Source organism: Theropithecus gelada, chromosome 2 (genome assembly GCF_003255815.1).
Source record: "Theropithecus gelada isolate Dixy chromosome 2, Tgel_1.0, whole genome shotgun sequence".
Classification (NCBI taxonomy): Eukaryota; Metazoa; Chordata; class Mammalia; order Primates; family Cercopithecidae; genus Theropithecus; species Theropithecus gelada.
The window spans coordinates 106,591,399-106,618,821 of NC_037669.1; the positions used below are offsets into that span (position 1 = coordinate 106,591,399).

A 27,423-nucleotide genomic window follows, 5' to 3' on the forward strand; every position below is an offset into this window, starting at 1 on the left:
AGCCATTGACAGCCACTCATTGAGTTGAGGCAAAACCTTCTTCCCGTGCGTGTTTGTTTATCCCTGGAACTTCTTCCATTCCCCAGCTGCTGCCGTGGCAACAAGAGGCCTTGTCTTAGTCTCTCTCTCAGCTGTAATGAGGGGATAGGGGGAGAAAAGGCATCTTGTCCTCTGGTTTGCCCCTCAACTGCTTGCTGTAAGATCTCTGTTCTCCTGACTTTGCCTAAGAAGCATTCAGCTCTGTGCACCTGTTCCTAAGGTAACCAGGAGGCATTTTTCCATTTTACTTTCATGAAAATGGAATGGTCGGCCAGGCGCAGTGGCTCATGCCTGTAATCCCAGCACTTTGGGAGGCTGAGGTGGGCGGATCACAAGGTCAGGAGTTTGAGACCAACCTGGCCAATATGGTGAAACCCCATCTCTACTAAAAATACAAAAATTATTTGGGCGTGGTGGCGCGTGCCTGTAGTCCCAGCTACTCGAGAGGCTGAGACAGAAGAATCACTTGAACCTAGGAGGCGGAGGTTGCAGTGAGCCGAGATCGTGCCACTGCACTCCAGCCTGGGCAACAGAGCGAGACTCCATCTCAAAAAAAATGAAAATGGAATGGTCCCTTCCCCTCCTTCTCAGGCTGAAGCTGTGTAATTTGAAGGTGTCTGCCTTGTATCTCAGGAAAGTTAATCACTTTTTTCTATCATTTTATACATTATCTCAGTTAATCAGTTGAAATAACAACTGACTAGAAATAGAAAAACAGTTGGCATTGCCCTGAGGCTAAACCAGCATTGTCCTCACAGAATTTGCTAACAGCTCCTCTCTCGCATGTCTTCTGACTCATCAGGGAAGTCCTCGCTGGGGATGGCCCTCTTCCGTCTGGTGGAGTTATCTGGAGGCTGCATCAAGATTGATGGAGTGAGAATCAGTGATATTGGCCTTGCCGACCTCCGAAGCAAACTCTCCATCATTCCTCAAGAGCCGGTGCTGTTTAGTGGCACTGTCAGGTGAGGACTTGAGCACGTGCATGCCTCGTGCCTCGCTTAGAGGCTGAGTGGGCATGTGGGACCACACGATGCTAGCACCATACCCTGGGACCATGAGTTCGCCATTTCTAGTCTGGTGCTTTTCCCACTACTCCATGTGCTTGCTGGTGCAGAAGGGAGAGGCAGCCCCACTGCACACGCCACTTGGTTGACTAAAGGGGACAGGGAGGCCTGCAGCACAGCGCTGAAGAGGCCAGAGAGATCTGGGCTCAGAGCTCTGCTCCGTGACTTCGGACAAGTTATTTAACCACTCTTGTGCCTGTTTCCTCGCCCATAAGATGGGGATGCTTTAAAGATCTGTTGCTGTGAAGGCTGAGTAAGTTCATGTACATTATATAAGCACAGGGCCTGGCAAATGGTAAGCATTCGGCAAATGGTGGCTGCTGTCATCAGCCTCAACAACATCATTCTCACCTGCCTCCCACTCCATTCTGTCATCTCTCCTAGGTGTGCTAAAAGTTGCAGTTTTTGTTTTTTTTTTTGAGTTGGAGTCTCACTCTGTTGCCCAAGCTGAAGTACAGTGGCACGATCTTGGCTTAAGGCAACCTTCGCCTCCTGGGTTCAAGTGATTTCTCCTGCCACAGCCTCCTGAGTAGCTTGGATTACAGGCGCCCTCCCCCATGCCCAGCTAATTTTTGTATTTTTAGTAGAGATGAGGTTTCACTATGTTGGCCAGGCTGGTCTTAAACTCCTGACCTCAAGTGATCCATCTGCCTCGGCCTCCCAAAGAGCTAGGATTACAGGCGTGAGCCACTGTACCCGGCCAAAAGTTCCAGTTCCAATGGTGGCTTTCAGGCGTTATTACTTCTTGTGTTATTTCGTTTTCTAGTGTCTTCTTTGATACTCTGGAATTGTGTCACTTTCTGAAATCTGCCAAGATGCCAGAGATAAAATCCCTCTTCTTGGCCTATTAAAACAGACCAAGGAGAAAGCATCACATTATCTTTCCTAAGCTTACCTGATCCTACCTTTACCCTTAAGCTTCTTCCTCCTAAAAACAGTGGATTTCCATCATTTGTGTCCCTATTAAAAAATCATTCTAAAAGTAATTCTTAGCAGTTTTCAGAAAAATTGGTACCAACCTGATTTCAAATAATCATAGGCAGTGTTCAGACTTGTTTTAAAACTATCCCCTCTACCTTTGGAAATGGCATTTGAACTCAAGGAACTTTGGTAGATACCTTAGTCTGCTCAGGCTGCTGTATATAAGAACATACCATAGACTGGGTGGCTTAAACAACAGAAATTTATTTCTCTCAGTTCTGGAGGCTGGGAAGGCCGGGATGGGTGTCTGCTGAAGGCCCTCTTCCTGGTTTGCAGATGGCTGTCTTGTTCTGTCCTCACGTGGCCTTTCCTCGGTGTGTGCCTGTGGTGTGTGCCCTCGGAAAGGAGAGCTCTTGTGTCTCCTCTTCTTGAGGCCCCACCCTCATGATCTCATCTAAACCATGATCTCATCTAAACCCCTCCTTACAGCCGCACCTCCAGATACCATCACATTGGGGTCAGTGTTTCAACAATTTAATTCTAGGGGCACACAAACCTGTAGTCCATAGTAGTAAATCAGCAGAATTCTCACCTGTGTTTGTGTAGAGTCAACACCCTAGGGTATGTTTATTTTGGTATTTCTGTAGTTGAATCTGGACAGCATGCACTGTATCTGTGGTTGATAATAAACCATTCTCTTTGGGTATTGAGGTAATAAGGTCAGACAAGCGATATCAGAAGAAAAGTAGAGTTTATTGGCTAGGTGTGGTGGCTCATGCCTGTAATCCCAGCACTTTGGGAGGCTGAGGCAGGTGGATCACCTGAGGTCGGAAATTTGAGACCATCCTGACCAACATGGAGAAACCCCTCTCTACTGAAAATACAGAATTATCCAGGCGTGGTGGCACATGCCTGTAATCCCAGCTACTTGGGAGGCTGAGACAGGAGAATCACTTGAACCCGGGAGGCGGAGGTTGTATTAAGCTGAGATCGCGCCATTGCACTCCAGCCTGGGTAACAAGAGTGAAACTCCATCTCTAAATAAATAAATAAATAAGGAAAATGTTGCCTAATTGGCTTTTCCCATAAATCTCTCTATATTTAAATGCCACAGGAACACCTTGAAAAAAAAAATTGGCCTTACGATACTTGTTTTTGGCCATAAGAACTATTTTTTTAAATCATCATTTGGAAGAGAATTAAGAAATAAAGCATGTTAAATTTGAGAAAATGCTGCCACCAAGAAGCCTCAGTTTTAATTTAAAAATTTTATAGCATTTCATTTGGGTTTGTGAATTGGGAGCTTCTAGAGTTAGTGGTTAAGAATTGACCACGATGCCAGGCGTAGTGGCTCATGCCTATAATCCTAGCACTTTGGGAGGCTGAGGCGGAAGGATCACTTAAGCTCAGGAGTTTGAGACCAGCCTGGGCAACATAGTGAGACCGCGTCTCTGCTTTTTAAAATAATATAAAACGTTTAAAGAAAAAGAATTGACCGTGGGCATGTGCAGCTGGTGTGGGTAGAACATCATAGACCTGTAGCTTTAGTGGAATTGGAATCATTTATCTCCAGAGAAAGAAATGTTGGCTGCTTTGTGGCTAACTCAGTAGTTGGTACACTGCTGTCCTGGGTTTGTAGCTACTGAGCTTAGAGTGCAGCTTAGGAAGTCAGCTGTGCAAAGTGAGAAAATCGTTTCAGTTAAATTTTCTGCCAGCTCTAATTTTGGCTTTTTAGTCAGTAGTAGACACTGAGGAAAAATTAAATGCCAGACTTGTCCTTTATCCCCTAAAGTTTCCTTTTATCCTGTCAGGGTTCTTATGGATCCCAGAAAATGTTCAGCTCTTGGTATTCTTTTGTTTTTGAGACAGAGTCTCGCTCTGTCGCCCAGGCTGGAGTTTCAGCTCACTGCAACCTCTGCCTCCTGGGTTCAAGTGATTTGCGTGCCTCAGCCTCCTGAGTCGCTGGGACCACAGGCACGGGCCACCATGCCCAGCTAGTAGAGACGGGGTTTCACCATGTTGGCCAGGCTGGTCTCGAACTCCTGACCTCAGGTGATCTGCCCACCTCAGCCTCCCAAAGTGCTGGAATTACAGGCGTGAACCACCACACCCGGCTGGTACTCTTTGGCTTTTCTTAGAAGATAGAAAGCCTATGATGAGTTTCCCAAGGCAAAGGCAGGATACATGAGCTGTTTCCTCAGCTACCTCCTAGAGACTCTGAATCTGGAAACTGCGCCTCCACCACCATTAGCCAGTATTGAGGGTGGGTACCTCTTCTTGAGACACCTACAAACAATTAAAACTTGAAAGGAACTCTTAGAGGAAAAGCAAGGTAAAACCAAAATCAAACCAACAAAACTCAGAAAGTCACAAGATATAAATTTCTGAGTTGTTCTGTGTACTAATATAATTAATCTAAATCATAGGCCAGATCATGTGGGACCACACCCCTTCCTAGATTAGCCAGAGTGTTGATCCATTCTAGTACCTGCATCCCAGCCCTCCCTTACCTGCCTGTGTGGGCCTGAGTTCTCCGGCCTGTGTTTCTGCAGATCTCTACTGTTTTGCCCTCATGATTGGCTCCAAGAAGAGAGCCCCCTTTTCATCCAGGCCCTAAAACACTTTTGCTGGCCTCTGTCTCATGGCCCTAGCTTTCCCCACCTTCTCCCAGAGCTCCCTGTGCTTCCTGGACCCAGGAAACCCAGCCCTGGCCTCTGTCCTGTCCCCCACAGCTGGAGTGTTTTTCATCCTGAGGACTGTCCGGAGCCTGGCTAGGCTGACGATGAGCTGTCCCCAGCTGTCACTGTGGTCTCTCTTGAGTCTTGGTCCCCTGTGAGTGACGGGTACCTTGTCTACTCGGAGCACTTCTGCCTGGTGCCCATTCATTAGCAAGAAACAGTGTTCGCATTTCTTTTTCTTCAGTTGCCCTCTCCTTTTGATCTGCTCATTAATTTTTTTTTTTTTTTTTGAGGCGGAGTCTCACTTTGTCACCCAGGTTGGAGTGCAGTGACATGATCTCTGCTCACTGCAGCCTCCACCTCCCAGGTTCAAGCAGTTCTCCTGCCTCAGCCTCCCCAGTAGCTGGGATTACAGGCACCCGCCACCACACCTGGCTAATTTCTGTATTTTTAGTAGAGATGGGGTTTCACATTGTTGGCCAGTCTGGTCTTGAACTCCTGACCTCAGGTGATCTGCCCACCTTGGCCTTCCAAAGTGCTAGGATTAGCCATGAGCCACCGTGTCCCACCTGTCATAACCATCTTAATTGTGTTTAACAAATGCTCAAAACTTCATGAGACAGACACCATTGTTATGCATATTTTATTTTACAAAATAGTGAGGTTTCACTGTGTTGCCCAGGCTAGTCTTAAACTCCTGAGCTCAAGAGATTCTCCCACCTCTGCCTCCCAAAGTGCTGGGATTATAGGCGTGAGACACTGCCCTTGGCCTTTATGCCTATTTTATATAGATGATGAAACTGAAATCCAGAGAGTGAGAGTAATTTGCCCAAAGACACACAGCTAAAAGTGGTAGAGCTAGGATTTGAACCCTGGCTGGCTGGCTGGCTGGCTCTACTCACTACACTCACTGCGTTGCCTCCTGAAGCATGTGTCATGACCCCACTATTAACCACAACCTTGATATTCCATCTCTCTAAAAAACAGACTTGCCTCTTTATGGATCTTGACCTTTAGTTACATTTCTTTTCCCAGCATCTTCAAAGTCTCATCTGCCTTCCTTATCTCAAAAACGAAAAAAGAAAGTCACCCAATCTATGCCTTTCTCTCTAGTCTTTTTTATTTGCTCTACTTTTGCTCTTAACTTTTTTCACCTAATCTGACTCTTAACAACTAAAAGCCACAATCAGTCCACATTTCTGCATACCTCAAAATAAGGTTTCCTTTAGCTTCCTGATAGAAGAAGGTACATGAGTCCCAAAATCTCCTGCTCTGAAGACTGAGGCTGCTAGAAGCACCCAGCACAGATGACAGGGCAGCGTGGTTTACTACAGTGTTTTCTACTATATCCAGGGTGAATTGCTGTATTGTCTCACACTTTGGGAGATATTCTTGGCTTCATTTAGCAGTGGTCAGTGTTGACTATTGCTAAAAATAAAATATAAAGAACCAAAGATGAAAATGTACTTTTGGCAAGATAGGACTCCAGGGGTTCTGATGTTAAAAATAACTGCCCTCGTGTTCAGACACTTTTCTATCCAATCGCTTAACTGAAACCGTTTGATTAAGTGGATGCATAACTTTGCTTTCATTTCTGTCTGTGGGTCAGACCCAGGACCATCTGGCTTCTCTAATGAGGGAAGATATTTTTCCATTCCTGATTAAGCTCCCTGTTGAGGTGGGTCTGGTCTGCCTTACTGTGTACCACCTACCAGTGTATGCAAACATTCCTTTTCTATCTGGAACCCATTGTTTAGTGGTCTGAAGCTCCTTCAGCCGGTGTGATGGACCTGGGTGAATTGAATGTTAAGCCTGGGCTGGGCACAATGGCTCACACCTGTAATCCCAACACTTTGGGAAGCCAAGGCAGATGGATCACCTGAGATCTGGAGTTCGAGACCAGCCTGGCCAACATGGGGAAACCGTGTCTACCAAAAAATACAAGTTAGCCAGGTGTGGTGGCGCACACCTGTAGTCCCTGCTTCTTGGGAGGCTGAGGCACAAAAATTGCTTGAACCTGGGGGGTGGGGCAGAGGTTGCAGTGAGCTGAGATGCTACTGCGCTCGAGCCTGGGTGACAGAGTAAGACTCTGGCTCAAAAAATAAGAATGTTATGCTTGTTGTCATATTCACCCATAGAAAATCTGATAGGGCCAGCTACTCAGTGGGCAGGAGACTGCACTTTTGTGTACAGCAGTTCCTGCTTCTCCGTGGTTTCACTTTCTGCAGTTTCAGTTACCCATGATCAAGCGGGGTCCAAAAATATTACATACTATATTTTGTGAGAGACAGACCACAGTCAAATCATGTTCATTACAGCATATTGTTATAATTATTTGATTTCATTATTGTTAATCTCTTACTGTGCCTAATTTATAAATTAAACTTTATCATAGGTATGTATATATAGGGAAAAAAAACTTGGCATTTATAGAGTTCAGTACTATTTGTGGTTTGAGGCATCTACCAGGGCTCCCTGAAGCATACGCTTGTGGATGACGGGGGACTCCATGCCTGCTGTTTCATCCAGCGGCATCTGATGGACTTACTCGCTGTATTTGTATCCTGGGGCTGTCACAAACAGTTTAAGCCACAAACTAGATGGTTTCAAACAACAGAAATTTACTATCTCACAGTTCTGGGGGCTGGAAGTCTAAAATCAAAGTGTCAGTTGGGCCATGCTGCCAGTGAAACTTGTAGGGAAGGACCCTTCCTTGCCTCTTCCAGCTTCTGGTAGTTGGGGCCATCTTTGGCATTCCTTGGCTTGCGGATGCACCCTCTGGCCTCTGCCTCCATTGTCACATGATGCCCTCCCAGTGTTTCTCTGCCTTCACATGGCCATCTCTCATAAGGACCAGTCATATGAGATTAAGGGCCCACCCTTCTCTATTACTGTGGTATGACCTCATCTCAACTAATTACATCTGCAAATTACCCTATTTCCAAATAAGGTCACATTCTTAGGTACTTAGGTGTCTCTTGGGGAGACACAGTTCAACCCATTAAACTGTATAGTATTAAACAACACTTCCTAGGCCAGGGGTAGTGAGAAGTGAGCATGTTTCCAAGCGGGAAAAATGCTGTGCAAAGGGCAAGAGGCACTGGAGAGCAGGGCGGGTCAGAATCTCCCAGGAGATCAAGAGACGCCCAAAAAGCAGAAATGAGGCAGTGCCGGCCTGCTCTCCCCCTCTCACCAGAGTTCTGTGATAATGACGTGATTGTATTTGCATGCCTGTAATTAGTAACCCCAGGTATGGAAACAGGTGTGTGGCATAGAGCAAAAGTCCATGTTTCTCCCAGAGATTTTCCTGTTTCCCACATGCCAGGCATAATTTTATGAGCAAAGCAAATTATTCTTAATACTTTTCAGATTATTAGACCTCCAAATGTTATGTGTAGATCAAGACAAGACATCCACAATTACTGTAACATCCCAGTTTTCCACCAAATACCTGTTCCACCACCAGCTCTCCACCCTCATCCTCAGTGGCAAAGATAATTTTTTCCTGTCCTAAACATTTCTAGTCCTGGCCGGGCACAGTGGCTCATTCATGCCTGTAATCCCAGCATTTTGGGAGGCCAAGGTAGGCTAATCACTTGAGCTTGAGCGCTGGAATTTGAGACCAGCCTGGGCAACATAGCAGAACCCATCTCTACAAAAAAATACAAAAATAACATGGTGTGCGCCTGTAGTCCCAGCTACTCAAGAGGCTTAGGTGGGAGGATAGCTGGATCTCAGGAGGAAGACGTTGCAGTGAACCGAGATTATACCACTGCACTCCAGTCTGGGTTACAGAGACTAAAAAAAAAAAAATCTAGTCTCGTTCTTTTGGTATCACCTCTGATTTCCTTGATGTAGATACTGTTGGCACAGTAAGCAAAAATGGCCCCCAAACTGGTCTTCTGTGCCAGGAAATTTCCTTTTTCTTGACTTGTCCTTTATTCTCTCTCTCCTTCTTCCTCCACCCTTCTACTGGATCAATTTCTTTTCCTGGTCAGGCCAGCTGTCGTGGAGCCCCATGCTCAATGACAGGGCTGTGAACCAGGTAGACCAAGAGAAAGAGGGTGCTTTTCTAAGTTTGTATGTACGGAGAGATTTATTTTATTTTATTTTATTTTTTTTTTTTTTTTTATTTTATTTTATTTTATTTTATTTTATTTTATTTTATTTATTTTATTTTATTTTATTTTATTGAGATGGAGTCTCACTCTGTCGCCCAGGCTGGAGTGCAGCGGTGTGATCTTGGCACACTGCAACCTCTGCCTCCCAGGTTAAAGCAATTCTCCTGCCTCAGCCTCCCAAGTAGCTGGGATTACAGGCGCCCACCACCACGCCTGGCTAATTTTTGTATTTTTAGTAGAGACAAGGTTTCACCATGTTGGCCAGGCTGGTCTTGACCTCCTGACCTCTAGTAATCCACCTGCCTCGGCCTCCCAAAGTGCTGGGATTACAAGCACGAGCCATCGCACCCACCTGAAAGATGTATTTTAACAAATACATGCACAGGAAAAAATCTAGAAGGATATTTGCCAATATTTGCATTTATAAATTGTTCTATAACTGGTATTATTTACATAGTAAAAATAATAAAAGAATAAATCAAGTTTTATGGAGATGAGGAGGTGGCCCATTGTGCAGTCAGAGCTCCCATCTGGCTGGTTGGGGAATGAGCCGTCTGTGATTGTCAAGGTTTGGAGTCTTCTCTCCCCGTGCATGTGTGTTAAACATCTTCCACAGACAGCCTTTGCCAGTAGGTCGCTTCAGGGCGGGACCACTGAGAAATTCCTGTGTTTCTCCCTAGATCAAATTTGGACCCCTTCAACCAGTACACTGAAGACCAGATTTGGGATGCCCTGGAGAGGACACACATGAAAGAATGTGTAAGTGAAGAGCCTGGGGGAGCCGTGCTGGGATGGTGAGGGTGGAAGCACGGCAGTGCCATTGCCACACCCTGTCTGGTCTGGCTGTGCCACCAGGATGCCTGTGGACGAAGCCTTCATGGCAGGGCTCTCCAAGTCTTTCAGATACCTAGGAAAAGCTGATCTCTCCCAGTCCCACCTCCCACACTGCCCACGGTCATTTTGGCCTTGCACTATCCATTGATTGAAGGTAGTAATGACAACTACTTAGAATTAAGTGATGCTTTTAATTTGTTTTATTAGTCATGACAGTGTAACATACTTTGAAGCATCCACATGTATGCAAAAGATACATAACATGGCCAGGTGCAGTGGCTCACACCTGTAATCCCAGCACTTTGGGAGGCTGAGGCAGGTGGATCATCTGAGGTCAGGAGTTCGAGACCAGCCTGACCAATATGATGAAACCCTGTCTCTACTAAAAATACAAAAATTAGCTGGGTATGGTGGTATGCACCTGTAATCCCAGCTACTCAGAAGGCTGAGACAGGAGAATCGCTTGAACCCAGGAGGCAGAGGTTGCAGTGAGCTGAGATCGCACCACTGCACTCCAGCCTGGGCAACAAGAGCAAAACTCTGTTTCAAAAAAAAAAAGATACATAACGTATTGAGTCTGCATAAAGCACACAGTGTGCATAAGGACCACAGACCTTTTGGGATAACTCAGTAGGCCCGCACGAGCAGCTGTAGTGTACAGATTGATACCCCTGGCCTGGGGTGAGGTCTCTGGTGTGCCTGGGTTGAGTCAGGCCTGGGATCCCCTGCCCTAATTCAACTATTAGTAGGTGAGCTCTGTTTTTTCCTTTCCTCTACCGGGATTCCTCTCATTTGAAGAGTAAGTTCTGCAGCTTACAAAAAATGTTTCACAGTCACGGGCCTACAGCTTTGGACTTCAAAAGGAGAGTACTTTTCCTTACTCTGTTTCCTATTGCATGACCATATTTTCAGAACCAAAACTTAAGGCCCACTATCTGACTGAATTTTGGGGACATGAAATCATTGGAATTTCTGGGATGTTTTAATGGTATAAAGCTAACAGAATAGTCTATTGGAATCATGGACTGCCTTGGAAGTGGGTCCTAGTGCGCATGATCAGTACACCTGCACCTTCGTTCCAGATGAGGCAGGTTCTTGGCTAATAGTTCTTTCATCTGTTTCAGAATAATTTCTTGTTGTCCTTGGATTTTCAGGAAATTCAGCTTAGTTTCTTACCCCTCCGATCTCTACTTTCCTTTTCCCTAGATTGCTCAGCTACCTCTGAAACTTGAATCTGAAGTGATGGAGAACGGGGATAACTTCTCAGTGGGGGAACGGCAGCTTTTGTGCATAGCAAGAGCCCTGCTCCGCCACTGTAAGGTAAGGCAGTTCGTGGTTGGCAGGGAAGGGGCGGCAGCAGAGAATGGCAACGTTTTAGTGCAGCCTTTCCCTGACGCAGTGGGGTCCAAAGGTATTCCTGGCTGTGAACCCTGTTGGCACTTTCTAAGAGCATGGCCAGTGAGAACTCTAACCCTGACACAGTTTGGGTACATCGGGTTCGGGTATGTCGGGTTTGGGTATGTCAGGGTCGGGTTCGGGTGTGTGGGGTTCGGGTATGTCAGGTTCGGGTGTGTCTGTTTTGGGGTATATCGGTTTGGGTATATCGAGTTTGGGTATATTGGTTCTGGGTATATCGGGTTTGGGTATATCGGGTTTTGGGGAGGGAGAACAGGGATTGCTTTGTTTTTAACTTCATCCAAGACTGACTTTTGTTTCTGGCCATTGAGTAGTTTTGTACAACTGCAAACCATAGACATAGTATTTTTTTTTTTTTAATTTTGAGACGGAGTCTTGCTTTGTCCCCAGGCTGGAGTGCAGTGGCACAATCTCGGCTCACTGCAACCTCCACCTCCCGGGTTCAAGCGATTCTCCTGCCTCAGCCTCTGGAGTAGCTGGGATTACAGGCGCCCACCACCATGCCAGACTAATTTTTGTATTTTTAGTAGAGATGGGGTTTCACCATGTTGACCAGGCTGGTCTTGAACTCCTGACCGCATGACCCGCCTGCTTTGGCCTACCAAAGTGCTGGGATTACAGGCATGAGCCACGGAGCCCGGCCGATATAGATTTTAAAACTGCAAGAGACTTTAAGGTCATCAAATCCAACCCCTTCATTTACAAACAGGAAAAGGAATGTCCAGAAAGATTAATGTTACCAGCCATACTGGATTCAAGGGAAAAAAAGGATTAATTGCACATACTCACTGTCACAGAGCATGTAGGGGCAAGTATTTGATTAGTTTTGTTAGGTTTTGTTTTGTTTTGTTTTTGAGACAGAGTCTCGCTCTGTCGCCCACACTGGAGTGCAGTGGTGTGATCTTGGCTCACTGCAACCTCCACCTCCTGGATTCAAGCGATTGTCTTGCCTCCGCCTCCCGAGTAACTGGGACTACAGGTGTGCACCACCACACCTGGCTAATTTTTGTATTTTTAGTAGAGACAGGGTTTCACCATATTGGCCAGGATGGTCTCGATCTCTTGACCTCGTGATCTGCCTGCCTCGGCCTCCCAAAGTGCTGGGATTACAGGCATGAGCCCAGCCTAGATCAGTATTATACAAATATGCTGTTATGGAAATCAAGGCAAACATGGTTTTGAAGTTGTATCACTTCTAAGTAAAAGGATATTTTTACATATATGTGTGCTTAGAAAAAAACAGTAGATGGTATAAAACTTAATAATCAAACACATTTTGGTAAAATCTAGATTAACCAGAATGCTTAAGGAATTTAATCGAGTTTCTTTCTCCTCTGCTTCTCTGGCAGATTCTGATTTTAGATGAAGCCACAGCTGCCATGGACACAGAGACAGACTTATTGATTCAAGAGACCATCAGAGAAGCATTTGCAGACTGTACCATGCTGACCATTGCCCATCGCCTGCACACGGTTCTAGGCTCCGATAGGATTATGGTGCTGGCCCAGGGACAGGTACCGAGTCCTTCAGGGACTTTGGCTTGGCATATCTGGGAGGAAACTGGCTCCTGGCAGGGATGGACTGATTGCCATCTTTGTAGCGTTCTGGGCATTCAGATAAGCACTTGCAGCAACTCTATTTAGTTGCTATTGGGAGGGATGCAGCCTCCTAATCACAAGATTACTCAGGCACACTCTGATGGGGTTCTCATTTTACTTTACTGTTTGTCCTTTTGTTGCGTGTGAGTAGTGACACTTTGACTTAAGTCAGAGAGTACATGTACTTAGTGATTCATTCACATCCACAGTGATCACCCCTGGCATACTTGGGCCAGAGATTATAGATACTTAGTGATTCATTCACATACACAATTATCCCTGGTACATGTACTCAGTGACTCATTCACATCCACAATGATCACCCCTGGCATACTTGGGCCAGAGAGTATAGATACTCAGTGACTCATTCACATCCACAGTGATCACCCCCACAGAGGCCTATTGAGACCAGCCAGCACATGTTTGCTTTTTTGCAATCATGTAGCAGTGCCAAACTTCTTACCCTGTTGTTTCAGGCGTTCCCACAGCCTGGCCCTAGCCTTGCCTTCTTCATTTTCCACTCTTCCCTTACAGGCGCCATTGGCTATGGACATCTTGCATTCTCAAAACTTTTTATTTGTCTTTACTCAGACAGTTCCATCTGCCTAAAAGGCCCTTTGCCCTTCTCTCCCCCATATCCACCTGCTCACAACTTGCCTGTCCCTGAAGAATGACATGGCCCAGATGCCAAAGCCTCCATGAAACCCCCTGGCTGCCTCAGCTGCCCTAGGCTGTGTCTGTACCTCTCTTGTAGCTCTTCTGCCTCAGCTGATAGGAATTGTGCAATGCCCTGTCTCCCTAGAAAACTCCCTGAATGCTCTCTGAGGCAGAGTCACCGCTCATTCATCTTTAGGGCCCAGCAGTGTTTAGCACTACAGTTCTTTGCACAGGTGATGTTAAGTACATTTATGTTAGACAAATACCTCCTTTGTGTGCCCCTAGGATAAAAGTAAATTAATAATTTGGAGGAAATAGCAAGACATTTATAATGGGTAACATGTCTTCTATTGTAGAAGCTACCACAGCAACAGCTACTATAATGGCTACTTCTATTGAATGTTTACTGTGTATCAGGTACTGTGCTTAGTGCTTTACATATAATCTCTCAAAATTCAATCAGTCATCACAACAACCTAGAGAGAGACATAGCGTGAATTCTACTTTACAGATGAGGAGACAAAGTCTCAGGGAAAGTCCATAGGAAGTGGAGTAGGCCGGGTGCAGTGGCTCACGCCTGTAATCCCAGCAGTTTGGGAGGCCGAGGTGGACAGATTGCCTGAGCTCAGGTGTTCGAGAGCAGCCTGGGCAACATGGCGAAACCCCGTCTCTACCAAAAATACAAAAAATTAGCCAGGCATGGTGGCACACACCTGTAATCCCAGCTACTAAGGAATTTGAGGTGGAAGGATCATTTAACCCTGGGAGGCAGCGGAGGTTGCAGTGATTCGAGATAGTGCCACTGCACTGCAGCCTGGGTGACAGAGTGAGACCATCTCCAAAAAAAAAAAGCAAACAATAAAAATTGGTGGGATTTTAAAAAAGGAAGTGAAGGAGAAGGAGATGGGACAGGACTCAGGCCAGCAAGCCCACTGCCAGCACACTGTCTAAATTGTGGAGAAATATTGAGAAAAGTGTTAAATAGGGCAGGTTCAGCCTGGGCTTCAAAGCTGAATTGAGAGAACTTGGGGGCTAAGGATTTTTCTCCTCATCTTGAAATTATTTTCACACTAGTGTTTTTTGTGACTATCTTTGTTTGCCTTAAACTAAGTGTTTACTGAGATTCTGTCATACATAAGATATATTGAGCTACTACTTTGTACATAAGTGTTAAAATAGAGCCTAGTAAGGTATAATAGATGGGACCAAGAACATCTGGGAAATTCTTTTTTTTGAGCCAGAGTCTGGCTCTGTCGCCCAGGCTGGAGTATAGTGATGTAATCTTGACTCACTGCAGCCTCTGCCTCCAGGGTTCAAGTGATCCTCCTGCCTCAGTCTCCCGAGCAGCTGGGATTACAGGCACGTGCCACCATGCTTGGCTAATTTTTGTATTTTTAGTAGAGACAGGGTTTCACCATGTTGGCCAGGATGGTCTTGAACTCCTGACCTCAGGTGATCCACCCACCTCGGCCTCCCAAAGTGCTGGGATTACAGGCACAAGCCACCGTGCCCAGCCAGAAATTCTTTCTTAAGGACACAAATTGAGATCCCTTTCTTTCTATAGTTGGCTTGATGTTTTGGAGTGGGGAGCCGATTCACTCTTTATGAGAGACTCTATCCTTCTCTTTCCTTAATTTTTTTCTTGCTAATTAAAATTTCCTTGTAATTTTAGGAAAGCCGAAAAAAAAACAAAAACAAAAACAAAAACACCAAAAAAGCATAAAGGCAAAAACAGGATGGTAAGCCATTTACCCCCAGAGATGAGCATTGTAATACACTGACTTACCCTGTGTTTTTCATGCATCTGCACACACAGACTCCAGCAGATGGGATGCTCTTTGCCATAGACACAAAATACCAGACTAAAAGGGGTTTGGAGGATAGGATTTTGTTATCCCACATGGCAAACGGGAGGGCAGAGGGTTGGTTTTTGTGCAGCCCAGCAGTGTGGGGCTCTGTGTCACTCTCAACCAGTACTCACCTTCCCCTGCTGGTACAGGATGCCTGCTCAAGCCCCCAACCAAAGGAAGGACATGTGTCCAAAGAAAGGACACGTTCACGTTCTCCTCGTGGCCTGTCCACTGGGCAGGACACCCTCTCCTAGAAGCACCAAGGAGACTTCCTCTTACATCTCCTTAACCAAGGTTATGTTCCATGCCTTTGCCCTGTGGCGGGGGAGGCTGAGATAGTTGGGTATATGCATTTCAGCCTCTGCCACAGGAGGTGGGTTCTGCCAGCATATCATTCAGGGTTCTGCTGCCACGTGATTTTCCGTGGCTGCATAGATGTCCATCATAGGAATGGCCACTTGACTAAGTCACTCCCTGACTTCCTTTTTTTTCCCTGACAACTAGACATTCTGAGCTCTTCCATTTCCCTCTATAGGGTTAGATCAGCTTGTATAACAAAATGACATTTGTCTGGTGTGCCCTTGACTTCAGCTGCAACTTCTCTCCCCTGCAGTTTATTTAATTTTATTTTATTTATTTATTTATTTATTTATTTATTTTTGAGACTGAGTTTCGCTCTTGTTGCCCAGGCTTAAATGCAATGGCACGATCTCTGCTCACTGCAACCTCCGCCTCCCAGGTTCAAGCAATTCTCCTGCCTCACACTCCCCAGTAGCTGGGATTACAGGCATGTGCCACCATGCCCAGCTGATTTTTGTATTTTTACTAGAGACAGGGTTTCACCATGTTGGTCAGGCTGGTCTCGAACTCCTGACCTCAGGTGATGCGCCTGCCTCAGCCTCCCAAAGTGCTGGTATTGCAGGCATGAGCCACCGCACCCAGCCTGTTGTTTTTTATTTTATTTTGTTTTACTTTTTTGAGATAGTCTCATTCTGTTGCCCAGATTAGCATGCAGCGGTGCAGTCTCAGCTCACTGCAACCTCTACCTCCTGCGTTCAAGCGATTCTCCTGCCTCAGCCTCCCAAGTTGCTGGGATTATAGGCGCCCACCACCATGCCAGGATAATTTTTGAATATTTAGTGGAGACAGGGTTTCACCATGTTAGCCAGGCTGGTCTTGAACTCCTGACCTCAGGTGATCCGCCCGCCTCAGCCTCCCAAAGTGATAAGATTACAGGTGTGAGCCACCAGCTTCCTGCAGTTTATAGACCTGGTTGGTTGGTTCCTTCGCTCCCAAGGCTGAAGGAATTTGGATATATGTGAAGGAGGTCTGGAAGTCGTTTTCTCTCTCTTTTTTTTTTTTTTTGCTATGAGAATACTTTATTAGGCAAAACCGCATACTGTAAAAATGCTGGAAGTCGTTTTCTCTGTCCTTTCCCTTACACCCTGGATAGTTGAAAATAAAAAAATAAGTGGGGAGGTGCACTCAGGGCTTGTTGAATTGTCCCCAGATTCTACCCTTAGGGGGCATTGGGACTTCCCTCCCTTCCTGAGCAGTGAATCCTCTGAATCACCCTGCATGACCCAGAGCTGCGTCCTGACGGCGTCTCCTTCTTTTGCAGGTGGTGGAGTTTGACACCCCATCGGTCCTTCTGTCCAACGACAGCTCCCGATTCTATGCCATGTTTGCTGCTGCAGAGAACAAGGTCGCTGTCAAGGGCTGACTCCTCCCTGTTGACGAAGTCTCTTTTCTTTAGAGCATTGCCATTCCCTGCCTGGGGCGGGCCCCTCATCGCGTCCTCCTACGGAAACCTTGCCTTTCTCGATTTTATCTTTCGCACAGCAGTTCCGGATTGGCTTGTGTGTTTCACTTTTAGGGAGAGTCATATTTTGATTATTGTATTTATTCCATATTCATGTAAACAAAATTTAGTTTTTGTTCTTAATTGCACTCTAAAAGGTTCAGGGAACCGTTATTATAATTGTATCAGAGGCCTATAATGAAGCTTTATACGTGTAGCTATATCTATATATAATTCTGTACATAGCCTATATTTACAGTGAAAATGTAAGCTGTTTATTTTATATTAAAATAAGCACTGTGCTAATAACAGTGCATATTCCTTTCTATCATTTTTGTACAGTTTGCTGTACTAGAGATCTGGTTTTGCTATTAGACTGTAGGAAGGGTAGCATTTCATTCTTCTCTAGCTGGTGGTTTCACGGTGCCAGGTTTTCTGGGTGTCCAAAGGAAGACGTGTGGCAACAGTGGGCCCTCCGACAGCCCCCTCTGCCACCTCCCCATGGCCACTCCAGGGGTGGGTGGAGCGGGGTGGGCAGCTGGAGACCATGCAGAGTGCCGTGAGTTCTCAGGGCTCCTGCCTTCTGTCCTGGTGTCACTTACTGTTTCTGTCAGGAGAGCAGCGGGGCGAAGCCCGGGCCCCTTTTCACTCCCTCCATTGGGAATGGGAATCACAGAGACATTCCTCCGAGCCAGGGAGTTTCTTTCCTGCCTTCTTCTTTTTGCTGTTGTTTCTAAACAAGAATCAGTCTATCCACAGAGAGTCCCACTGCCTCAGGTTCCTACAGCTGGCCACTGCACAGAGCTCTCCAGCTCCAAGACCTGTTGGTTCCAAGCCCCGGAGCCAACTGCTGCTTTTTGAGGTGGCGCTTTTTCATTTGCCTCTTCCCACACCTCCACAGTTCAGTGGCAGGGCTCAGGATTCCGTGGGTCTGTTTTCCTTTCTCACCGCAGTTGTCGCACAGTCTCTCTCTCTCTCCCCCCAAAGTCTGCAACTTGAAGCAGCTCTTGCTAATCAGTGTCTCACACTGGCGTAGAAGTTTTTGTACTGTAAAGAGACCTACCTCAGGTTGCTGGTTGCTGTGTGGTTTGGTGTGTTCCCGCAAACCCCCTTTGTGCTGTGGGGCTGGTAGCTCAGGTGGGCGTGGTCACTGCTGTCATCAGTTGAGTGGTCAGCGTTGCATGTCGTGACCAACTAGACATTCTGTCGCCTTAGCATGTTTGCTGAACACCTTGTGGAAGCAAAAATCTGAAAATGTGAATAAAATTATTTTGGATTTTGTAAAACTCTTCGTGTATCAAACAGTTCTCTGGGAAGGGAGTGGGATATCCTGGAATGGCTTTGGGACCTGGATATCCAGCGATGGAGTTGCATCTGGGAAGGGCTGGTAGCAAAGCTGGTTGGTTGCAAGGGCCACGGGGCCCTGAACGCCTGGAATCATCTCTGTGGGCCTTAGTCCCGCTGCCTGTGTTCCTGGGTATGGTCCCCAAATAAAGCTCCTTGGCTGCCCATAAGAGGGTGGGGAGTGGAAAGGTGAGTGGTTGTGGTGAGGTGAGTGGTTGTGGTGAGATGTATTTAAAATGAATAGTTTGTCAAGGATTCTTAGCAATTCAAACAATATAATTACCCTTTCAGCCAATTCATTCAGATTCACCCACTGAAAATTAGTAACCCCGTCTCTACTCAAAATACAAAAATTAGCCGGGCGTGGTGGTGGGCGCCTGTAGTCCTAGCTACTCGGAAGGCTGAGGCAGGAGAATCACTTGAACTCAGGAGGTGGAGGTTGCAGTGAGCTGAGATCGCGGCGTTGCACACTAGCCTGGGCAACAGAGTGAGACTCTGTCTCAAAAAAAAAAAGGCCGGACGCAGTGGCTCACGCCTGTAATCCCAGCACTTTGGGAGGCCGAGGCGGGCAGATCACAAGGTCAGGGGATCAAGACCATCCTGGCCTACGTGGTGAAACCCCCTCTCTACTGAAAACACAAAAAATTAGCCGGGCGTGGTGGCGGGCGCCTGTAGTCCCAGCTACTCAGGAGGCTGAGGCAGGAGAATGGCGTGAACCCAGGAGGCGAAGCTTGCAGTGAGCCGAGATGGCGCCACTGCACTGCAGCCTGGGCGACAGAGCGAGACTCCATCTCAAAAAAAAAAAAAAGGTACGCATTCTAAAATTTCTGACTATATTGTGTTGAATGCAGCCAAGAAAGCTTTTAAACTGGTATTAGTTAATTGACCATCAGTAGAAATTATACAAATTTTTCTAAAGTACCTGTGCTGGCGTGAGAACCCAGGGGCTTGACCCTAAAGTTAAACATCTGGTTCCTCGGGTGTCACCTTTCAAGCACTTAGTAGCTGTATGCGACCTGTACAACATAGTAATGTACAGTGCAGATACATAGGACGTGTCTATCATTGCAGGAAGTTCTATTGGGCAGCACCAATCTAAACGGTAACCACTTTTACTGAGGCACTAGATTTATCTTCCAAGAACGTAACAAGGTCAGCAGAACGAGACCCTTCAAAGTGCTGGGATTACAGGCATGAGCCACTATGCTCAGCCTAAATTGAATTTTTAAAAGCAATTTCCATATCGCCATTTTGTGCTTTCCCAGCTCATAATTCTCTGTTGCCAAGTAGAGTAGGCTAACAGCTGTATGAAACAAGCCCAGACTTTCAGCAGTTTACCACAGTCACCAAACTCCTGTAGCAAAGCAGTGTGGTCTGTGGAGGGGTGAATGAAGGTTCTGCCTGTGCGTTCAGGAACCCAGGCTGCCTCCCTCCTCGTCACCCCGCAAACCTCTTCTAGATTTGAGCTTCTCTGCTGGATCCACTGTGCTGATCAGAGAAGAGAGCACAGAATGTTGAGCAGAAAGGGTTATGAGCCAGGTCTGAAAACAGTAGACATTGCTTCTGTATTCGTTTTCTTGGCTAGAACTCAGGGTCAGGGGCACCTGTATGCTAAGCACTGTACGAGGTACTTTTAGCATATGGGCCTTACTTGATTTTCTCAGCCACTTTACAAGGTAGCTATAATTAAGCACATTTTGCTGATGAGGAAAGGCTCATGAAGATTTAAGTTGTCTCAAGCCAATATGCAGTATGAAGTGAGTCACACACAATTCAAACCCAAACAGCATGCTCCCAGAGTTCAAGCTGTTCCTCATCTCATGACCTGAGCTTCAATTTCATCAGCAAATTCTGTTTCATCAAATGCATGTGCTAGATTAGATGGCCTCTAAGGTTTCTTCCAGCTCTAACTCCATGACTAGTGTGAGTCCGTAAATAGGACCTGAAAAACCTGGATCCTGCTCACCTCATTTGGGACATGGCTCTAGAACTCTGCCTCTTCCTCTTTGCCTCCACGAGGGAGGTGGTGTGTACTGGGAGCAGATTTCCTCTTTTCCTGGAATCTTCTCTCTGTCCTGTTTCTTTCTGCCTGTGGCCTGAATTCAGCATTCTTCCTTGGCTCAGCGAAGCTCCCTTCTACCCGCTCAGGTGGACCCAGGTTAGCAGGACTAAGCAGGTTGCTGTCCAAGTGAGAACCATCAGAGCTAGTACTTGGTCTCCCACAGGCCTGGCACAGCCCTGTTCTCAAAGGGGAGCTCCATACCCAGCTAGGACTGACCAGTGCCAGGCAGTTAGGACCATGGGCACACACCTGTTGGAGCAGAGACACTGACACTGCCTGGAATGGTTGGTTCACAGGGCTAGGGGCTGGGGGAGACTTCTCTAACTCATTTTTTGTGTCCTTGACAAATCTGGTGGGCTGCAGTCCTGGGGCCATTCTGACCACTGGTGAGAAAAAAGCTGCCATGAGGCCCACTCTGGGAGTCTCCCCCTGATGTCATTCCCATGGGCCTCTGAGAGTGACCTGCCCTCCGGGAACTTTAGCTCCACACTTCTCCTTCCAGACTTACTGATCCAACCGCCTCTTCCCTCACAGCCTCCCAATACCTGGACTCCAGCCCCCTTGGGCTCTTTTCCCAAAAACTATTTATTGAACATTCACTAGGTCCCATACCTTCTGCTGGGCACAGGAGACCAGAAACAGACACAGGGAGCTTATAGTCCAAATGAGAAGATAAACTTCAAGTAACTTGCTCACTTTTTCTCACCCTTTCTCCTCCTCTGAGTTTCTCGGTCATGACCTAGGAGTTCAGGGATGGCACCTGGCCAGTTCTGCCCTGGGTCATTCAGAGACACCCTTTCCCTCTTGTCCTTGGTATTCCCTACCTCCGATCTCCCTTCCTTACCTAGAATGTGGTAAGATCTAAAGGGCCATTGTAATAAGGATGTGGACCCGGGGCTGGTACCAAGGAAGTTTCTGGGCCTTGGGCCACTTCTCCAGCCACAGGAGTCCTCAGGCACCAGACTCTCCGGACTAGCCCACCACGCTGCCTCACGGCGCCAAAGGTGTGAAGTCATCAACAGAAGGGTTTTTTAGAGCGGCCTCTGTGTATATTTCCTCTGGGATCCTGTCAGCTGATCAAAAATACAGGGGCTGGATCCCAGCCACCGACCATTTGATACCATCACTGGCATTCATACTTAGATAAGCAAAACAATGTTTGGCTAAGAGAAGTGACACCTTGGGAACATGCATGCCATCCCTCCATGCCTACGTATGGTCGAGTTCTACCCCTCAATCCCTACCGTGCCATGTTGTACTCGGAGAAAGACTACCACTCTCAGTTTCAATACCCTTGGTGAGTCCTGGAATAACTCTCAGAAATGGGCACACGAGAAAAGCTGCTGCTTCATCTTCCATAAAATCTCTGTTGGCAGGCCGGGCGCAGTGGCTCACGCCTGTAATCCCAGCACTTTGGGAGGCCAAGGTGGGCAGATCACGAGGTCAGGAGTTCGAGACCAGCCTGGCCAACATGGTGAAACTCTGTCTCTGCTAAAAATACAAAAATACAAAAATTAGCTGGGCATGGTAGCAGGCGCCTCTAATCCCAGCTATTTAGGAGGCTGAGGCAGGAGAATCACTGGAAAATGCAGGTTGCAGTGAGCCAATTGCACCACTGCACTTCAGCCTGGGCAACAAGAGTGAAACTGTGTCTCAAAAAAAAAAAAAAATCTCTGTTGGCATTTGTGTCCACACAAGAAATCCCTTTCAGAATCTGATCTCGGGGCCGGGCACGGTGGCTCACGCCTGTAATCCCAGCACTTTGGGAAGCCGAGCTGGGCAGATCACGAGGTCAGGAGCTCAAGACCACTGTGAAACCCCATCTCTACTAAAAAACACAAAAAAAATTAGCCGGGCGTGGTGGCAGCGCCTGTAGTCCCAGCTACCCGGGAGGCTGAGGCAGGGGAATCGCGTGAACCTGGGAGGTGGAGCTTGCGGTGAGCCGAGATCGCGCCATTGCACTCCAGCCCAGGCGACAGAGCGAGACCCTGTCTCAAAATAAAAAAAACAAAAAACAAAAACAAAAACCAGAATCTGACCTAGGGAAAATTCTCTGCTTCTCGGTGAGGATTCTAGAACACATTGTTCCCCGCTTCTTATTTTAGCTGACAGGAAGCTCAGGGCCCTGTATGTTTATCTCAGCTTGTTTCCCTCATCCTTCGTAACATTTTGATCTTTCCTTTTGACTGTCTTGAATATTTTTTATTTATATTTTGAAACGGAGTCTTGCTCTGTCACCCAGGCTGGAGTGCAGTGGCACGATCCCAGCTCACTGCAACCTCCGCCTCCCAGGTTCAAGCAATTCTGCCTCAGCCTCCAGTGTAGCTGGGATTACAGGCACATGCCACCACACCTGGCTAATTTCCGTATCTTTAGTAGAGATGGAATTTCGCCATGTTGGCCAGGCTGGTCTCGAACTCCTGACCTCAGGTGATCCACCTGCCTCGGCCTCTCAAAGTGCTGGGATTACAGGCATGAGTCACCATGCCCAGCCTTGAATATTTTTATTATTTTAAATAATAGCTGCCATGAATCATTCTCAGATAAGATGAATATCCTGGGAGCATTAAAGGCATCATTCTGGTTGGATGGCTAATTCTACAGCCCTTGATGGGGTGAGGATGTGGGTGTGTGTGTTGGGGGCAGGGAGGGGGAGGATGTTGGCTGCCCTTTGCCACACTCTTCGGACACGAAGCCTCTCCTGCGCCCCCATCCTGACTGGAGCACAGCATGGCAGTGGCGCATCTCACTGCCCTTCTCCCCTTACTCAAAGCTGGGCTTGAAGGAAAGCAGCTCCCCGTGGGAACTCCACTGGAGTACTCTGCAAAATTCTAGATGCTGAGTTCATTGCAAACTGTCAGGCATCACGTCATCCTTTCCTCATCTATGAAACCTGGGCAGAGCCACTGGTCATAGAGTCACACCGAGAGTGAAAGAAGGAACTATTGATAATAAAATATGCAAAGCAGGGCTATGTCCTCTAGCACTGGCCCGTGCTCTGGCTGCCTGGAAGTGGTCCCTGAGTCTGCCCCTCCTTCAGTTAGGGGATTCCTGGGTCTCCCAGCCCTCCCCAGAAATAGCTCCTGTCCCTTGGGGACTTCATGTAATGTCTAGAGGCAGGCAGGCCCCCTGTATTTGTTCCCATTCACTCCCATGGGCACTGGGGCACATTGGACAAGTTAAACACAAACGCAACAAATGGAATTCTCCTTCTGTGTTCGGGTGTATGGAGGTAACTGGGGGGGTCTCTTCTGCTTCATTTCTCATTTCTTCCATCTCTAGTGGTCTCTGTAGCTCCTTATTTTTATCTACTCCCCTTCCTAGTCAGGGAGAAGTAGGGGGTGGGCCTGCCTTGCTGGAGTGGGGGTGTGGGATGGAGCAACTTTCAGGCACTGAGCGTGGAGTGGGTGCTGGGTTTGGGTTGTTCTAGAAGGGGAAAGGAGTGTCCTTTTGTTCTGAGATCTATCCATAGGAGAGGGTGTTGCGGGATCTACAATAAGGGTCGGCTATGGGAAACGGCCCCTGCTTGGGTACAGGCCCTTGGCTGAAGCTGTCCATTCAGCATTCCTTAGCCACTGTTTCTCCAAGGGCCATGGAAGGGGCTCTCCCCTGGACGCGGTATGCAGACAGACAAGGGAGAAGAAAGAGTACACCAGTTCTGAGACCCTGCGGGCAGCCTCAGGCGAGAAGCACACGCCAGGCCTGGGGGCAGCCCGAGCCACAAGGAGGCCTCTGAGTCCAGGCCGGAACCTCTGGAAGTGTGACTAGCTCTGGTTCCTCATAGGAACCTTCCTTGTGAGAATGCCAACCTGTCCCAGCTGGGAGGCAGCTGTGGAAAGAGAACACTGAACTTGGAGACTGAAGGCCTGTAGAATTGTGGCCCTCCCACTTCCTTGAGCAAATCACTCCACCTGCTGAGCCTTGCCTTCATCTGCGAGGGGATGAAGCCTTTACATAACAGCCTTCACCGTGTTGCAGAAGGGCGGGTTTAGAAATTTGGTGTGGAAATACCTCATACAGGGAAGGGGCGCAGCTGTATCATCTGTCATCTTAGTTGAATTGAGTTTTTTTGGTTTGGTTTGGGTTTTTTTTCTTTTTTTCTTTTTTTTTTTTTTTGAGACGGAGTCTCACTCTGTCACCCAGGCTGGAGTGCAGTGGCGTGATCTCGGGTCACTGCAACCTCCGTCTCCCAGGTTCAAGTGACTCTCCTGCCTCAGCCTCCCAAGTAGCTGAGATTATAGGTGCCCACCACGCCCAGCTAATTTTTGTGTTTTCAGTAGAGACGGGATTTCACCATGTTTGCCAGGCTGGTCTCGAACTCCTGATTTCAGGTGATCTGCCCCCCTCAGCCTCCCAAAGTGTTGGGATTACAGGCGTAAGCCTCTGCGCCCAGCCTGAGTTGTTCTTAGAGGAGCAGAGGCTGAGTGTTGTCCATTCTTGGCCTAGAATTCAAACAAGGAAACAGAGAGGCCCATGGCCTGGGGGATAGACATGGCTGGACTCATAGGGATACCACTGAGGGGGAAGGTGCAACTTGGACAGGGGCTGCCACAGGGTCCGCCACTCTGCATGGGGACTCCTGTAAAAGTGACTGTGTGGCCCACCTCCACCTGCTCACTGAGGAGGCCGCAGCTCACAATCAGACATGGAGGGCCTTGGCTGGGTGATAGAGGGGCTGGTCACCCAGGGTCTCCACTCCAAATCTGTGTTCCTGTGACCTGCCACCCTAGAATCTGGTCGCATCCTGGCCCAGTGTTCTGGGTGTGTCTCTGCTCCCAGTACCACATCCCAGCCTTAGCTGCCAGCGTGCTATCACCCTTGGGCACAGAGGGAGGGGAGCAAGTTTGTCAAAGTTCAACACACTTGGAAATGTTGAGCAGGTAAATCTCCCTTTGGGATGATAAACTGTAAGAAAAGGCTACAGGCCAGGTGCTGTGGCTCACACCTGTAATCCCAGCACTTTGGGATGCCGAGACGGGTGGATCACTTGAGATTAGGAGTTCGAGACCAGCCTGGCCAACATGGTGAAACCCTGTCTCCACTAAAAACACAAAAATTAACCAGACGTGGTGGCCTGTGCCCGTAATCCCAGTTATTTGGAAGGCTGAGGCAGAACTGCTTGAACCCAGGAGGTGGAGGTTGCAGTGAGTCGAGATCACACCATTGCACTCCGCCTGGGTGACAGAGGGAGACTCCGACTCAAAAAAAAAAAAAAAAAAAGGGAAAGGAAAAAAAAGGCTTCAAATACACTATCTGATTTTAAGGAGGCTCTGAGAAACATTCCCGGCCAAGATAACCAGATAACAGCTGCAGCCCAAATGGAGTGTGATCACTGGGTCACAAGGCAGATGACAGATCCATATTTCTGTCCTAGCTCCATCTCCAAAACCATAGTTACCATCACAGCCAGTGCCTGACTACCTTCATCCATGCTAAAGCCTCTACTAGAACCTCAGTGTCTTCGAGCACCACCCATCACAGCCACCCTCCAAATTACCAAAATCATCGGAATTAAATTGATCCCTGAAACAGTACACTAGATTACATGCAAGATATTCTGTTGAGAAGGGTCCCTGGCCTAAAGTAGCTCTCACTGCAGTGGAGAGAGGAGGAGGTCAAACAATGGCCTGGTCATGTATGAAGGCAGCATAAGGAGCCATCATAAACGGCTCACTGGTGGCTCACACAGAGGAGTGCTAAGCACCATGGGACAGGGACTTGGGGACCACCAGGTCCTTCTATCAGTGAGTCACATCACTCAATGGCAACTCCAGGCTCCAAGCAATCGCTGACACTGTTAGAGAAACCCAAAGAAAGGGAGAACCGGCGCCTGCCCTTGAACTGCTCATGCTATATGATCAAGATGGGGCAAATGCAGTGATAATAGAGCCAGTCTCAGCCCAGAACAAAGCAAGGACCACTGTGGGAGACGGTTGGTGTGTTTGGAGGTAGCAGAGATTGGTGGAGTGAAGCTTTCAGAGGCCTGCAGTCTCTTCAGCAGTATTTTGAGGAGGGAGGAACGTGATTTGTTGGAAACAGAAGGCAGGGGTTTGCGGAAATTGCAGCAGTATTACTATTTGCGCAAGCATAGTACAAATAGCACTTCCATAGCACAATCCATAGCACTTTCACACCACACCAGCTCAGCTTATCCCCCAACAGCCCTGTGGGGTAAGCATTGTTATCATCACATCAACTTGAGATAAGGTAGGTAGAAATTCGGCCGGGCGCGGTGGCTCAAGCCTGTAATCCCAGCACTTTGGGAGGCCGAGACGGGCGGATCACGAGGTCAGGAGATTGAGACCATCCTGGCTAACCCTGTGAAACCCCGTCTCTACTAAAAAATACATAAAACTAGCCAGGCGAGGTGGCGGGCGCCTGCAGTCCCAGCTACTCGGGAGGCTGAGGCAGGAGAATGGCGTAAACCCGGGAGGCGGAGCTTGCAGTGAGCTGAGATCCGGCCACTGCACTTCAGCCTGGGCGACAGAGCGAGACTCCGTCTCAAAAAAAAAAGGTAGGTAGAAATTCTAGAGATGGAGATGCAGGGGTGAGGCGCTCTGAGCAGAGGGAACTGCATACGCTTGTCAACAACCTCTCCACCCGGGTAGGGGCTCCCGACCTCTGATATCTCTGTCCCTTGACTTTTTAAAAATTTAGTAAAATAGATGCAACACAAATTTTACCATTTTGACCATTTTTACATGAACAGTTCAGTGGGATTAAGTACATTCACACTGGGCCGGGCGCGGTGGCTCAAGCCTGTAATCCCAGCACTTTGGGAGGCCGAGACGGGCGGATCACGAGGTCAGGAGATCGAGACCATCCTGGCTAACATGGTGAAACCCCGTCTCTACTAAAAATACAAAAAAAAAAAAACTAGCCGGGCGTGGTGGCGGGCGCCTGTAGTCCCAGCTACTCGGAGGCTGAGGCAGGAGAATGGCGTGAACCTGGGAGGCGGAGCTTGCAGTGAGCCGAGATCGCGCCACTGCACTCCAGCCTGGGTGACACAGCGCGAGACTCCGTCTCAAAAAAAAAAAA

The 27,423-nt window shown here is 47.7% G+C and overlaps 1 protein-coding gene across 2 annotated transcripts in view; it reads left to right on the forward strand.

The window, feature by feature from the left end:
* Positions 1–18,265, forward strand: part of ABCC5 (ATP binding cassette subfamily C member 5) — a 101,104-nt gene extending 82,839 nt beyond the window's left edge. For both annotated transcript variants that reach the window (XM_025375650.1, XM_025375651.1), the window contains exons 26-30: positions 842–1,001; positions 9,504–9,582; positions 10,864–10,977; positions 12,423–12,587; positions 16,800–18,265. In XM_025375650.1, coding sequence (XP_025231435.1) covers positions 842–1,001; positions 9,504–9,582; positions 10,864–10,977; positions 12,423–12,587; positions 16,800–16,901 — 620 coding nt within the window. In that variant the 3' untranslated portion in view covers positions 16,902–18,265. The remainder of the gene's footprint in view (positions 1–841; positions 1,002–9,503; positions 9,583–10,863; positions 10,978–12,422; positions 12,588–16,799) is intronic.
* Positions 18,266–27,423: the final 9,158 nt, after the last annotated feature.